The sequence below is a fragment of the Numenius arquata genome, chromosome 1 (assembly GCF_964106895.1).
Source record: "Numenius arquata chromosome 1, bNumArq3.hap1.1, whole genome shotgun sequence".
Taxonomy (NCBI): domain Eukaryota; kingdom Metazoa; phylum Chordata; class Aves; order Charadriiformes; family Scolopacidae; genus Numenius; species Numenius arquata.
In genome coordinates this window covers 107,273,233-107,289,728 of record NC_133576.1, presented here as the reverse complement: position 1 = coordinate 107,289,728, position 16,496 = coordinate 107,273,233, and the positions used below count along the sequence as shown (strand labels likewise).

The following is a 16,496-nucleotide window of genomic DNA, read 5'->3' as shown; positions in this document are numbered from 1 at the left end:
AAAATAATCTGTGTTTGCTGGATAAAAGTTTCTTGCTTTGCAAAGTGCGTTGGTTTCTCTTTCTGAAATGTTTTACCATTACTGATATTTAGCTTTTATTATTATTTATATTGGGGTTTTTTCTACTGTGTTTCCCTGTCAGCCTGGGAGCCCGCAGCAGAAACCTAAACGCTTGCGGCTGGTTGTGGATGTTTCCGGTAGCATGTACCGCTTTAACGGGGTGGATGGACGGCTGGAACGCTCCATGGAGGCTGTCTGCATGGTCATGGAAGCTTTTGAGAATTATGAGCACAAATTCAAGGTAATTACAGCTGGGCTAGGAGCTCTGTGGTTATTGCACAGGCTGTATGGAGCAGTGGAAAAAGTGTTTCAGCAACCAGTCTAGCCAAAGAGCATTATTCATTCCCACAAGGAAATATAGACATTAATCTATTTCTAGCAAGCTGAAAAATAATACTAGTGAATGGATAAGACACATTACAGGCTTCAGCAGGGGAGAATTCAATCTAAGACTTTTAAGACTTTGACTTAGTGAAATTTGCTCCCTTTTTCTGTATTTATCTGTTTCTTTAAGCAAAAACACTTAAGCCTACAGAGCACAAGTAAATATGAGCTTCAAAACATGCAAAGATGCCCTGCCTTTCCATCTGCCCAGAGTACAGACAGTAGTACTTTGTCACGGGAAAAGACCAAGCTTCTTTGTCCCTTGACTTGTGATCTCTACCAGTTACCTGAAAGCAAGAAAATAATTTCTTGCACTGAAAGGTGTTAGGTTCCAAATATTATATAATGGTAGCCTGCAAAGGAAATGTAAATGAATTTTATACCCTTTTTTTTTTGTCTCAGTAAGCCTAAACAAGGTCTAGGATATGTTTCTTTAACCTTAAAAAAGACAGGAATGGCCAGTCTCAAGTTAATTCTTGACAGAGAAAGTGTTTAATGATGTCTGATGCTTTTACCGAAGAGCATATGAAACGTAAGACTAAAAATACATCTGAACAAAATGTAAAATCTCCTAAACAAAATTAATAGAAAACTTAGTCCAGATCAATTCACCCAGGTCTGCTTCACGTTGTTCCTCCAACAGCAGAATCCTACAGGTTTCTGTTCTTCAATAGAATGTGCTGTTCAAAAAAAAGGCCATACGGAGGCATGTGCTTCTAGAATGTCTTCTAAAGTACAATCATTCAGACTTCCATTTGCCAGGGAAAAGGCTAGAAAAGGAAACAGGCATTATGTTTTATCCTACTTTCCTAAGGAAATGAGGCATGTGTTACCATAATGCTTTCTCCCCCTTAAACATGCTTAAACAGAGCATGTTGCACAATTTCAAACAAATTTGAAACTGTGGGTTTTTTCCCAAAGACACTAAATTCCTGCAAATGTCACGAAAATAGGCCACGTAGAGAGTGATGCTCTGTATTCCTGTTGGAGAAAAAATGCTGTGACCATAAGCTTAGACCTTAGCCAAGAGAAGTCATGTGGAAACTCGACTGTAATTAAGAAAATCATGGGAAACAAGGGGTTTATTGGTTTAGCTGCTCGTGTATCTCCTGCTCCTGATAATAGAAAAGTCAGTGACATATGTTAACAAGGGCAGTGTGATTATACAACACAATTTGGGTATCTTGGTAAATCAGGCATATCTGAGCAACACACACTACTCTGGCCAATGCAGGATCATTCACAAAATGAAATGAAGTAGAAGTAGTGCACACAAGGATAAATATGATATACTGGGGGATAGTCAAGATGGCTTTTGTAAGGGGTGGTAATGCATTCTGAAGAGTCTCTGTGTATGTGACAAGCAAGCTTTGGCGAGTCTCCTTCGCCAAAGTCATTTGACCAAGTCCCTCACCAGAGGCTCATGCAGAAATGATACTATTTGGGGGATAAAAGGGAGAGCCTTCAGATAAATGAACTACTGCTAAAAATATAGAAAACATAAGTGGTCATTTTTTAGAGTGAAGAAGCGAAGGAAGGTCACTGATATTGGAATTTGTGCCAGAGCCCATGTTGTTATGGTATTCTGTATATTCATAAGTGATCTGTAAAAGGGGATGGATAGTCAGGTGACAGAAGTTGCTAGTTGTATGAAGTTATTTGGGAAAACAAAAAGGGAAATCCAGCTGCAAGAAGTCGGAGAAGGACGTGTCCATAAATGGTGACTGGGAAATAAAATGGCAGATGGTGTTCAGTGCTGTTAAATGGAAAGTGTTGCAGATGGAAGAAAATAATTTTGATTTTAAATACACAGTAGGGAAGTCTCAGGTCTCCGTTAGTGCTCACGCTCAGCTATATATCAGTGCTCAACAAAGACATTTTGTAATTATGTTGTGTGGTTCTTTGAACACTCAGTGCCCACCAGCTGTCAGAAAAAGCTAATTGAATGTTAGAAACTATTTAGCAAAAGAACAGAGAATAAAGCACAAAGGATCAGAGTGTTGCTGTAAACATCCATAGTGCATTCACATCAGGAGTAATGTGTGCAACTTTGGTCCGCCATCTCACAAAAGTTCTTGTAAATCTGAAAAAGAAGAGCAGGTGACAAAGATTACAAAGGGTATGGAAATTCCCCCATATGAGAAATGCCTAAGTAGACAAGAACTGCTCAGTTTGGAGGAGATAAACATCAAGGAGCTGATAAAATCTTGAGTAAATGGAAATCCTGATGGGGGACAGTTGTTCATGCTGTTCTACTACAGCCATTCTGCTCTTGTTATGAATAATGAATTGTTATACATTTACACAACAGAGGGCAGTGGCTTAGAAAGTGGTAACACTGAAAACGGATGTAGTGCAGCGGTAGATGCCCCCTCACTACAAAAAAGACATTGAGGTGCTGAAGCATGTCCGGCGAAGGGCAGCAAAACTGGTGAAGGGTCTAGAGCACAAGTCTTAAGAGGAGTAGCTGTGGGAACTGGGGTTGTTTAGCCTGGAGAAAAGGAGGCTGAGGGGAGACCTTACTCTCTACAACTGCCTGAAATGAGGTTGTAGTGAGGTGGATGTCATAAGAAGTGGTAGGCCAAGAGGAAACGGCCTCAATTTGCACCAGGGGAGGTTTAAATTAGATATTAGGAAAAATTTCTTCACCAAAAGGGTTGTCGAGCACTGGAACAGGCTGCCCAGGGAAGAGATTGAGTCACCATCCCTGGAGGTATTTAAAAGATGTGTAGACGTGGTGCTTAAGGACATGGTTTAGTGGTGGACTTGGTTGTGTTAGGTTAACGGTTGGACTTGATGATCTTAAAGGTCTTTTAACCAGCTGTCCTTATTTCCAGTGCAACTCTATATCTGAGAACCCAGACATGACCCTCAGGTGCATGGTAAAGGAATAACATGTAGAAGTGGACAGACAGACAGCCCACTGTGCAGAATTAGTAAGACCATTAAGAACCATTTTCAGTTCTGGGATTTTAAAATCTATTTTTCATTACCTTTCAAATCCCTCTGTGTCTGTTACCGATTATTATATTTTGCTTGGCAATAGTTGCTATTGGCCAGTGTTCTGCTCCGCTATTTTGCAAATAGCTCAAAATGCAGTTAGTTGTAATATTAAATGTGTCTCTCTAACAGCCACTAACCATTTATAAAAGCATTTACACAAAACCCATGTGCAGTTATTAGACGTGAAAATTGTCACTCTTTGATGATAGTAAGACAGGAGTAGCAGTGTTATCCTCACAATCTCTGAGTCAAGAGAGCGGTAATGCCAATTTTATATTTAAAATAACGGTGGTGAGGAAGATGCTGGAAATTTTAGTGACATACCAAGCTAAAGAAGTTGTCATGACTTCTACATCTGTTCAACTTCAATTGCCTCTAGGGTAGCTCTTCTCCATTTAAGGGCTCCTTCCACTGGATAGAGAACTTGGAGGGCGCAGTAACAGCCCCTTGATTCAAGGCTGGTCAGATCCAGTGTGAACTCTTTTCATCTTCAGAGCTGCTTTTGCGCAAGTGAAGAAAAGTCTTTTTCTTCCTCCACATCTCTCTGTGCTGCCTCATTGGGATTTGATTCACTCTAAGCATAATATGTACAAGGGTAAACCAGAGACGACAAGGACAGGAACCAAGATGTGACCTTATGTTTCACTGTCCACTGAAGTCACCCCCCAAAATGAGCACAGAGGCATGTTTGAACCATATTCTTAATGTGATCCAATGATTAGGCTAAAGTATCTCTTTTTAACCTACATTACACAGTCCTCTCATATGAGAAATCTCCCATACATGTGCTGATGGACTCTTTGAGTCATTCGTTTGATAAAAATAAATAGCATTTCTGAAATCTCTGGATTGAAAATACGGATTTGTTTGCTGTATAATCTGGTATGGCAGTTGCTACACCTGCATGAATGCAATCAATAACCAGAGCTCATGCTAGTTCCTCAGTTTCTAATGACTGCAATTTGATCTTTAGAGAGTAAGAGTCAGTTATTGTTTTAAAAGATCAGTGGCTCCAGTCTATAAAACACTGACACTTTGCAAGTTGCTACTAATTTTCTCAGGACAAAGCCGAGTTTTGGTATGTCTGCAAAAACACCATATATTTCTCATGTCTAAAAGAGGAACCATTTTAAAAAAAAGAGAAAAGAACACACAACTGTGTAGTGTGCAATGAGAAACCTGCCATTTATCACTTTTTTCTTTCTCTTCCTTATCCTCTTCTTGCCTTCCAAGAGTGGGTTTATAAAAATAGACTTCTTTGGCCTTCGGATACGCCTGCTGTTACCTGTTCCTGTTGTAGCCCCATCTCCAAGGGTCACAACATGTGCCACAAATCTGAGGGGTTTCTTCTACAACATGTGTTAAACCTGGGGGACGATCAAGCTTGTTGAGCAAAGCATTCAAAGGGGATTTACATAGTAAAGTTGCCTTCTACTATTTAAGTGCAGTGCAAACTTTGGAAATCCATGGTCCAAGATCACTTTTCTGGTGGTGCTTGATTTAGGTCTCTGCTAAATAAGGTGGTGAATGAATCAGATGGGCTTTTCCTTGGTTGTTTAATCCTACCAGCTGAGCTTTCCCCATGCATTGTACCCCTTGGTATCACCAATGATGTTGATGATTGGTCTTTACTGCACTGAATGGAGGCAGAGAATACTTTCTCCCTGCCTTCTTACACCAAAGAGCTAAGTATTGGGTATGTGACTGTACCAAGCAGGTAACAAAGTTATTCTTCAAAAAAAAAGTCAGACAAGTGTCAGCAGGTATTTGTCAGCTTTTTGTGCTGGCGTAGGACAACCTGCCTGCTTCCATTTCCCATAAGTGCAGGCAGTGAATCATTCCTTGTCAAGAGGGAAATGAGAGGCTCATCCCACAGTCGGGAAATCCATTTAAATTAACGGCCGTGTTTCAAAGCCCTCCTCCAATGTCATCTCATCCACGCTGCCTCTGAAGTGCTTTATTACAGAAAAGAGTGGGAGTGACTGAGATAATAGGAGCCACATTCTCAGTCTCATCCTAATAATAGAGGCTAAATACGTTCCTACAAATGCCCCTTGGCCCCTTTAAATGTGTGGATGCATCACTTACATGTGTAAATTATAAAAAGCAAGTTAATTTGTGGGATTAAAGTTCTTACATCTTTTGTGCATCTCATTTTAGGTGCCAATTATCTGGAAATGTATAGAAGGGCAGTTTGTTCTTTGTTTTATCTGAGGTTGTATTATGTCTGTCACACAAACCATATGGTTTTATATCATCCCTAATTACCATCATTTGCACACATGATGGCAGATTTAGGAGGCATGTCCAGTAAATTATCCAACAGCAATTTTATGAAGCCTTTAAAATACTGTAAGTGGCTCAGTAAATGGCATGTTAGGTAACAGGCGGAAAAAGCCTGAATTGTTATTTATAGCAATATTAAAGGGATATTGCAGATTTTTATATGCCCATTTCAGCATTTCCCATTTGTAAAATTTACTATGGAGGCAGCACTGTTAATTCAGGAGAAGAAGAAATGTTCCACACGCTTGGCAGAATAGTCTCTTTTAAATAATAAACAAAAGGTTTGAAATAAATTCAGAAAAAAAAAAAAAAAAAAAAAAGAAAGTTCAGTGTTGTCCAAAGAAGAGATGAATTTATAAAGATCTAGCCCTCCGGCAGAGGCCTTGTCTAATTCACACTGCCTTTTACATTCAGCGTGCGTTCTTCTTTCAGCTTTTTAAATGCCTTCGGAAATTAAACCTTTTGGCATGGCAGCTGCAGAAGACAAGTCTTCCATTTTACCCGTTTTAGGCACCAGCAGCCATCCATTCAGCGCAAAATGTGACAGCGGGATAGGGATTGGTTTAACCTGTAAGGAAAGAAACCAACAAAATGATGCTATTTCGAGAGACGTGTTTACATGTTGTGTACTCACAGCTCTGAATAGAGCAGTTCTTGTCTCAGCGTACCTGAGGCTATTGGAGAACAAGCCGCTGTCTACCACAATAATAAATTAATTCAATTAAGCCTGCACTGTGGTAAACATGTACTTTGCTGCTGGATTTGTCCCGAGAGCCTGTGCTTGCAATCTATTTTGTAAAACAAAACAAAACAAAAGTCAGTTCCGAGGAAGGTCGTATCACAGCTCTTCTCTCACTTGTAACACCATCCACATGAATTCTCCTAGGGAATTTATGAGAAAAATGCATCGGATCCTTGCTTCTCCGAGACCCTTTTTCTGTGCTCCTCTTTAGCTACTGCAAAGGAAAGAAACTGGTTCTGACAAAGCGTGCATGTGCCTGCACGTGCTGGGCTTCCCAGTTGGCCAGGGCTGTGGAGCCATCTGCACCTTTTCTTTAAAATGAGTGCTCCAAGATAACATCAAATCACTAAGGGTTCGTTTTACTAGAACACAAATCAGGAGGAGGTAATAATTTACTGAAAGAAAATCTGAGTGAGAGATTTAAATCCTCCTTATTTGCCCTTGCAGTGGGCAGCTTCGTTCCAGATTTACTCCTGCCCCAAATTCCATATTCCTCAACTGCGGTAGACTCCATACATTCCCGTGGGCAAACATCTCCCTTCTGTCACCTCGAAAACTTGGCTGTGAGCCTTCTCCCATCCTTCCTTCCTAGTGAGGGTCTCCCAGGCTGCAGTCCTATGTTGACTTAAGTCAATCCAATTCAATGTAGCTATGTTTCTGTCCCCTCCTTCGCTGGGGCACAAGTATTCACCCAGCCTCACCATTTGGGGAGCTAACTTGCCCAAAAGCAACCTCACACTCCTTAGGTTTTGGCTGCTCTGGTCCTTGATTTGACTTCCAGAAAGATCAGAGGACCATGAGGACCAGCGTGCCAGGGCTGTTGACCACAGAACTTCTCTTCCACAGCACGGCAGGACCTCACCCTGCTTTTCGGGAGGCCCTGCTTGACCCAGAATGCAACAGCCGGGGCAAAGCAAACAGCCACTTCTTCCCTGCTGCCTCACTACACAATTTTTAATCACAAATAGCATAGTAAACTGTCGGCAAAGAAAGAAGGAAACAGTTAACATCTGTTAAATATAAGTATACGTACTGGGGCGCATGCATGGGCACACACAGAGAATAACAAGCAGTCACTCGAGGAGGGAACGGAGAGGACATGATGTTCTCAGGTGAATGCCTTTATGTGCCTGCAATAATTTACTCAGATCACTTCAGCCTCACCTTGCCCGTACCCGGGTTGTACGTTCCCGCCTTGTGCAAGAATGTGGAGGGGCCCCAAGCGTAGGGTCAACCTCTGGGTTTTCATCTAGGAGCTACAGCACTTCCCTCAACGCAGACTCTCACACTGAGTTTAAACCCAGCTTTTTTGAGGTGAAAGGTTGTCTGCTATTCGTGTGTGCCAGGAACCAAAATGATATTGCCAAATAGCAAAGTCTGGCCTATTCCCACGGGCTCAGTATTGCAAAGCTGATACCAGGACACCTGGTGGGAGAGGACCATAAAATGCTGGGCAGGAGCTCATGCCTTCTTTTTACACAGGAGAGTGACAGCATTTTGCTTTACATAATTAGGTTGTTGATTTAAAAATGATACTGAACACAAAACCGCTCAGCAGAGGACATGCAGGGGTTTCATAATTAAAAGCCTAGCCTGGAGATTTGTGGACATTTCTGACATTACATAAGAACCACATTAGCGCTGTATATTTTCTGCTCCATTAAACCACTGCTTTATTTAGTTCCTCTGATTTGAATAATCTCTAGTTTTTAAAACAGTACGAATGCACACTCTCTTTGTGTGTGGTTCACATTCTGAATTTATTCCTGTATTAATTTGGAAGTATGCTGAATGTAACCTCAACATTATTCTCAAAATTTGTGTATTTTCATTTGCCATGTCTTTTCTCCAGGAAGGATAACGGTCTGAGGAAGACAGAAATACCAGGAAAGAGAGTCTGAAGCACTATTGGTGATAAGAAATAGGTTTTGAAGAGAAAGCATGTGTCAGACTGGAAGCTTTACATGAGGCTGGGTTGCAAATACTAGAAATGGAAGAGCTGGGAACAGGAGTGGGAAAAGCCAGCAGAGCAGAAGTAAATGGGATAGCGTGGGGACCACATTATGTAAAGATTTCCTCAGGGGAGGGAGTCTGGGTTATGTGAGGCTGTCATAAAACGGTCTGACCTTGGGTGAAATAATCTATAGTATGTGGCACGTTTGCTGTTTTGCAGAGGGAGGTGTCACCTTTAAAAGTGTTGTTCCAGCTGCTATCGCTTTCTTTTACTCTTGATGTATTTTTAAGCAAATTAGTGATAGGAAAACAAATAAAAAGAGCTTTGTCGATAAAAAGTGTCATTTCTCCAGTCACCAAGACCTGGCTTACACCAAATAAAGTGGTCTTCAATAGGAAAAAAAATGCAGAAAAGCATTGAGGAATAGAACTGCCTTTTACCAAATGATTATGTGGGAATTAGGGATGGTGAACCTGGCAGGGACCTGTAGGCACTACTTGAATGAAAGATAACAGAAAGGCAAAATATTGCACAAGGACTCCCTGTCAACTAAAGACAGGCCTGTGCCAGCTAGTTGGGGGAAATACAGGCATGTTCGTGTTGAGGAATTGCCAGCTCAGGTCTCTCTGGGCTCAGGATCCGTGCACTGTGCTCTATTACTTGGTGTAGACAGCTCTTAAATCCACTTTTGTCCTGCTCATGAATTCTCCCCGGGGTGACTGCCACATCCACAACACAAAGGGCAGGTCAGGACCTTGCCATAACTCAGCTTGTCTCGGTTTTCATGTAAAGACAATAAAACTCTCACATGAAACAAAGGCCTTCCCGATATTACATTATTTGTTCAACAAGATATTTGAACTATTACAGCTCTACATGTCATTTTTACAGCATCTTTCACAGGAGAATGATGTGTACATCATCTATGAAAACATACAGAGACACTTGGAATTCACTTCTCTACATACTTTCAGCCAAGACTTTGATCTGTTATGCACAAAAATAAGGAGTGCTGATTTTCAAAAAAGAAGGCTTGTAGTACTTTTTTTTTCAGAGCAGAATGAGGTCACAAAAAAGATCCATCAAACATGGGAGCTACTCTCAAACAATGCGCTTCTTGTTTGTCAGACTCCAGAGGACAAAAATTGCTACTTTAAAAAAATACACGGACAGTGTGAAAGGGTAAGATCTTATGCATCACCACTCTGCAATTGGTGAGGAGATGTGAAAAATAGACCATGGAAATAAGTAACTGCTCTTTAATTTCATTATTTAGCAATTCTTTCCCATGTTTTCATGTCAGTGAGAAATTGCAAGTAGTTCCCTTAAGCAGCTCATAAACAGAAGTGGGGAACAGTATTTGGGTTTCCTTGTTGAAAGCCAATTGCCTTTGATCTGTCTCGTGTCATTGTGACCCAAGGGCCATTTGTGACTAACAGATGACTGATGAAGTTTCTTTCTTGCAGTACGATATTGTTGGACATTCAGGAGATGGCTTCAACATCGCCTTGGTTGGGAGTGACAAAGTTCCCAAGAACAATAAGCAAAGATTAGAGATTCTTAAGGTAAATCCTAACGATAAGTGATGCTGGATAAATAAGAATTTTGTAACTGCAAAGATAAAATTGTAGGTGGGTCACAGAATGCGAAACATAAGGAGAGTAAAACAAAATGAAGACAAGAAAGCAAAATCTGTGTATTTGCATAAAATTGAAACAGGACCTTTCAGAGACGTGGCAGAAAACAAATTATGCCAAAATAGTAGAAGCTAGATGTGCCTTTTTCTAGACTTCTGTGTCATAAATGTGTCATTTTGACTACCTGTCAAAGGATATAGGAAGTTCCAAGCATTATACAGTCACATAGATGGCTCTGCCTAGCCTAAATCGTGTGGTGATATTATTAGTGCCTGAGTGACTAATTTAAACTGTAGAGGGATCTCAGGTCAATGATTTAGCCTGGTACCTTTGAGAAGTCATGTGTCACAGTAGCAGTGGGAAAATGTGTCAATGCTAGATTGAAAACATGTCAAATCACAATTGCAAAGTGAGTGTATTCGCCAAGATTTTACTGTAATGGGATAAAGAAAAATTGAGTATATTTTAGGATTTACCTGGTTGGCAGCTCAATAGGTATTTGAGTATATCTGTGTATTTGAGCTTACTTCAAAAAGTATTTTTAAAAGATGGGCAGCTACTTGGGTTAGAAGGACTGGGTTTTCTAATGTCTAAAATTCCTTGCCTTCTGCATAGGAAACAGCTTCATCAATGAAAACAGCATATTTATTTCATAAAAGCTCAAACAGAATGTTTCAACATTTTTAAACATTGCTGCCACTGTCAGGAGTCAGATATTTGATAATGACTGGGACACTACTAGGGTTTGGAAGTCTAGTGCAAATTATAAACAGGCAAGAGCTGGCCACAGCAACTAAGCCAACTAAGCCCTGTTTTCTTCCTTAAATACATAGAAATGTAGCTACTCAAACTGCAGCTGATCGGAGTATTTTACCTTCCCTAAAGCCCAGTCTAATTACCTCCATGCATAGATTTTGATTGTTTCACCCACTGTGCTTTTAAGAAGTGATGCCTGTCTTAAAATACGATGTATTATGTACAGAAAGCTGCATCTTCTGTAGTGTCTGGAGCACTGTCTGCACTTCTGAAGCAGTCCCTGGTATAGCACAGCTGAATATTTACTCCCTCCTGCGCAAGCTGAAATGAATGTTTATTCCTAAAGTCATCTTACATATTTCCACTTGGTTATGCTGTGCACACAGGTCATGCATGCCCATGCTCAGTTCTGCATGAGTGGAGACCATACCTTGGAAGGGACAGAGCACGCCATTCGTGAAATCGCCAAGGAAGAGGCTGACGAGTATTTTGTTATCGTCTTGAGTGATGCCAATCTCGAGCGATACGGTATTCAGCCATCAAAGTTTGCCCAGGTCTTGACCACCAATGCTCAAGTCAATGCTTTTGCCATATTTATAGGATCCTTAGGAGACCAGGCAGATAGGTAAGTATATTAGTTTTATGCCTAATACAACTTTCTTTCTTTCCATTCATCATAAATCTAGACTGTGCTTTTATTGTAGTGAAGAAGTTAGGCATAGTTGTCTGGGCATAAAATCATAGAGTAGCTTGGGTTGGAAGGGACCTTCAAAGATCATCGAGTTCCAACCCCCCTGCCATGGGCAGGGACATCTCCCAGTAGACCAGTTTGCTCAAAGGCCCATCCCACCTGACCTTGAACACTTCCAATGATGGGGCACCCACAACTTCCCTGGGCAGCCTGTGCCAGTGTTTCACCACCCTGATCATAAAACATTTCTTCCTTATGTCCAATCTAAACCTACCCTCTTCCAGTTTAAAACTGTTGCCCCTTGTCCTGTCACTACAGGCCCTGGCAGAAAGTCTCTCTCCATCCTTATATATTGAAAGACCTCAATAAGGTCTCCCTGGACCTTTCTCTTCTCCAGGCTGAACAACCACAACTCTCTCAGCCTGTCCTCATAGGAGAGGTGCTCCATCCTTCTGACCATTTTCATGCCCCTCCTGTGGACCTGCTCTAACAGGTCCGTGTTCTTTTTACGTTGGAGGCTCCAGGGCTGGACGCAGTACTCCAGGTGGGGTCTCACCAGAGTTGAGTAGAGGGGCAGAATCACCTCCCCGGACCTGCTGGCCATGCTTCTTTTGATGCAACCCAGGATACTGTTGACCTTCTGGGCTGCCAGCACACATTGTTAGTTCATGTCAAAGTTTTCATCTATTTTTTTTATTTTTTTTTAAATCTACTAGTGAGGAGCAGTAGCTTCTGGCTTGTGTCAGCGAGGAGACTGGTTTGTGGGTCCTTGCAGACATCCCTTATGGCCAACTAATTAAAAGCATTCTGTGCATCCAAAGGGAGCACCTGAAGCCATCCTTCCACTGGAGGATGTGCACTGTCCTTTACCGTTGCTGATGCCGTTTGAATGTGTGTGGGCCTAAGAAAAGAGATTAAAGCAAGAGAAGCTGGAGTTTAATGGTCTTCAAAACTGCCAAAACTTTGACTCTGCTATTCCCCAAGTGTTTGTTAGAGACAAATTCTTCAGAGAATTTGAGCCAATAGGCCTATTTGTAGTGCTACTACATTTAAATTGTTTGGGCACAGGGGAAAAGAAGGAAATTCTGTCCCAGGTGTCCTTTGTTTCCATATCCACTGAGGATCGGTGGATGCGCAGCAAAGAGCTAGTACAGCCACAAATATCAGCAGTGCCTTTTCTGCTTCTCTTCGAGTCTTCAACTAGAGCAGAATGAGAGAAGGCCCAAAGGGAATTGGCCCTCGGTACACAGTTTTAATCAGAAAAGGGTTGAAAGATAGAGCTGCACAGCCACCGCTAGTCATGTCTGCAGGTCTGTACATCCGAGCTGCGTTATGCATGAAAAGAGAATACATTCTGAAAGTTTGTAATTACAGAAAGTCCTTTCCCTTCTGCTAGGAATAAAAAAAAAAAAAAAAAAAAAAAAAAAAAGCATTGACCATATCCTGCTGTGTAAAAGGAGATCGTATAATTGCCTACTTCACTGGCTGTGGAAACTGCACACAATGCCGTCACTGAAATGCATTTCTATGTACGTGGAAGTGCAGAATTAGACAAAGCCTTCCTGTAACTGCTGTGGGGGAAGGAGAAGGGAATTCTCTGTGGCAGCTTTTTTAAAAACTCACTTTATAAGTTGGAGAAATGGTGTGGAGCATAAACTCTTTTAAAAAGCGGTGAAAAATGAAATTCCGAGCCTGCTGATGGGACGTGAAGGAGATGGGGTTTGTAACGTGCATCTTGTTTAGCTTTTTTAAGGAGGGTTAAGCTATGAATAAAAATGTGTCAAGCTAATATTGACAGAAAAATATCTTTCCATCTAATCTGCTGCGATCTCAAGGAGAAAATACAAAGGGCACATTTAGAATCACTGGAGGTGTTGAACTGAGAGCTGTGGGTTCATGGTAACCTATTTACAGTAAGTAAATATCTGCATTTCCAGAGTAAATCTCTAGCTGCCCTCAGAAATCCATCTGTGGTAATACCTCCTGGGGTCCCTGGTACCTTTATCAACACGGAGGTTTTGCACGTTAGAAAAAGGGCATGAATAGAAATCTCTAGAAATGCTCTTGATTATCTTGCTGAAAGGACTTGTGTGACTTAGCTGTTCTCAGTGTTTCCTCCCACTGCTGCTTTCCCAAGCCTTTAATTGCATGGTGACAGCGACTTGAACAGCATGGACTGGGAAGGTATTCAAAAGGAAAAACATCCATTCTTAAGGAACCCTGACTTGTGGTAGGGAAGGTAATTTGAAATGGTAATTGCATCTTGTCCTTCATTCTGCTCCTTAGGCTGCAGAGGACGCTACCAGCAGGTCGGTCTTTTATTGCCATGGATACCAAAGAGATCCCCCAGATTTTGCAGCAGATCTTCACATCTACCATGTTGTCAAGTGCCTAAGCATCACTGATGTCACGGTGCCTGAGTTCAAAGAAGAAACCCACTCCTGCTGGAGATATAAACCCTAGAGCTGAGGATAAACACGGTTATTAATAAAATACATACTGTTCTCTAATCAGCAAAGCGACCCAAATCTGCACGACAGCCGGGCTGTAAAAAATTTCCCCCAAAATCTCTCAACCGACTTAGCGCATTCAAAAGAATTGCAGCGGGGCGGAGGTAAATTGCCGGATGGCAGCAGAGCGAATGTTTTTCCGGAGGGACAAACAAATAAAGGACAGTTTTGCGATCATTCCCCTGCCTGCCGTGTTGCCAGCGTTGCGGTGTCATCTCACGCCGTTTCATTAAACACGGTTCGCTTGGGATTTGCTAATATTATGCGAGGCAGAGCCAGGCAATCTGTTTCGGTGTTTCGTGTGCATATGTTTGAATGGGTAGTGAACTCCGACTCTGATTTAAACAGGCCTGCTCTTGTCGGGCAGGAAACCCTTCCTTCCTCTGCTGTTGCTTTCTTGTCCTGACGGGCATCGGGGCTTCGCCGCTGGATTCTGGGAACAATGGAGCAGTTTGGAAACACCAACCGTGGCGTGTAAACATTCATTATCTGATCAGGCACGGTGCTCACTTGTCAGATCCAGAGAAAGTGGCTGTTAAGAAGGAAAACAAAACAAAAAATAGATTCTTTCAATTCTGCCTGTGAAAAGTAAGGGGAAAGGGTCAAAACGGTCTTAAGAACCCAACAGCCAGCGTTTCCAATGAGGGAACTGCTGACCGATGATGCTGTCCCACTGCACTGTCGCTCAGAATCCCTGGGATGGCATCAGGACGTGGAAGTGCCTTTTCGGTCGGGAGATAAAAAAGTTACTAATGCTTTGCTAGAGCTCCTTCATGATCTGCTTTGCTTGGGTCTTTTGAAGGTGAAACTGGAGATCTAGGCATGAGAAAATAAGGGGTTTTTTGAGGAAAGAGGAAAAAAATCTATTTTTATTGTAGCAAGATATCTATGGTGGGGTAGATTTAATTTCCAGGATAGTTATACAGACTTATTTTATAATTGGTTTGGCTGGTGTTTGGCTTGTCCCATGAGGCGATAATTCCTCTTTATCTGCTAAAGAATAGATATCTTGTAGTGTATCAGAAACACTGGAATACTTGATGAATTGAAGGTATGATTTAATTAAGCTGGGCCGGGGAGTGTGCATCATCTCTGGTAGTCTGCTGATATTAATTTGAGGGTAACTGAATAGAAAAAAGTCAAGGGAGAGTACTTCTAAAAACCTGAAGGAGCAATTGCAATACTTCACTTCTAATATTTCTCTTAATCCTGCAGTTGCTAAAACCGCAGCGTGAGCAGTATATTTGGAGCAGAGGAGGCAAATTAATTTGATCTTGTTAAATACAACCATCAGTGTTTTAAAGGGTCCATTTGCGCATGGTCATTGTTTAATCCATCCTCCCTGCAGCAAAAATCTTTACCAGAGCATCAGAAATGTTCCATATTTAGGATGTGTTTCGAAGCCTGGCCAGCTTGGAAACTCTTTATGGCAAGAGAGGACGGAAGACGTTTTTCAAAGGCTGGTTAGTATTGTTATGATAACTATATACATGAAAACAAAGAGGTTGAAGATGCAATTCCTGTTTGGAGAGAAGGGAATTGGGAGGAGAAGGTTGAGAAGGTTATCCCTGGCTGGGACAAATGCATGTACACGCACATACACTCAGACATGCCTACTAAGGGGAAGTACGCTTCAAAGTGTAAATATCTTGGTCCTGTAAACGTATGATGAGATACTAAATGCAATAAAAAATTGGTGTATTAATAAGTCTGTTAGTAAATGTGTTTTTATATTTAAATTCCTTCAGCACCTCTGCTTTTATTGCCAGCAGTCCTTCAAAAAAGAAGCATTTTATTATAGTTAATTAGCAAATGTACTATACGCTTTCTAGATTACTTGAATGGATAAACTTGCTCACCTCAGATTTACACGCGGTATAATACTGTTATCTTTATTGTAAAAAAATAGCGTTATTTAAGTGAAGCTCTAAGGTAAATCCAATTTTAAACCTTTTGTTTGATTATCCCTGTAAATTGTATTTCATGCCATGCTATTTAAAGTTACCTTTCTGTAGTGTTTGTTTTTATTCTTGGTTTCGGCAGATGTCTGTTGTGTTTCAGTTCACGTTTCATGGGCCCACAGGACACGGCCGTGTCCAGGGCCAGGCCTGGCCGAGAGGGCAGCTTGGGAGAGGGTGGAAAAGGTTCCCAGTAAATTTTGAGAGAAGAGAAGAAATGAATGAATTATTTCATTATTATTTTTTTTTTTCAGAAGGAAGGGTTTGGGCTTTTGCTTTTAACAATGCTTCATTGCAGAGCATAGCATATTTGACCCGACAGCGTCTCTCTAAATTGTAACAATTCAGGGCAAAATTTTCCCCCAGCCGAGCATCTCTCACCTGCTTTAATGCCCATCACTGCCCCAGGGAAATCAAAGCAGCAGCTGCGCTTTTCCCTGTCTCACAAGGACTGGCAGGGTTATTTCACTGCTCAGAAATTCAGCAAACACTCTTCTTTCATGTCACTGGGGAAT

At 41.5% G+C, this 16,496-nt stretch overlaps 1 protein-coding gene across 1 annotated transcript in view; it reads left to right on the top strand.

Annotated features, from left to right (window-relative positions):
• The window catches only part of VWA8 (von Willebrand factor A domain containing 8), a 198,872-nt gene extending 183,146 nt beyond the window's left edge, over window positions 1–15,726 (top strand). The window contains exons 42-45 of the mRNA XM_074168332.1: window positions 143–301; window positions 9,896–9,994; window positions 11,209–11,447; window positions 13,800–15,726. Of these exons, the coding sequence (XP_074024433.1) occupies window positions 143–301; window positions 9,896–9,994; window positions 11,209–11,447; window positions 13,800–13,908 (606 nt within the window). The 3' untranslated portion in view covers window positions 13,909–15,726. The remainder of the gene's footprint in view (window positions 1–142; window positions 302–9,895; window positions 9,995–11,208; window positions 11,448–13,799) is intronic.
• The last annotated feature ends 770 nt before the right edge of the window (window positions 15,727–16,496 follow it).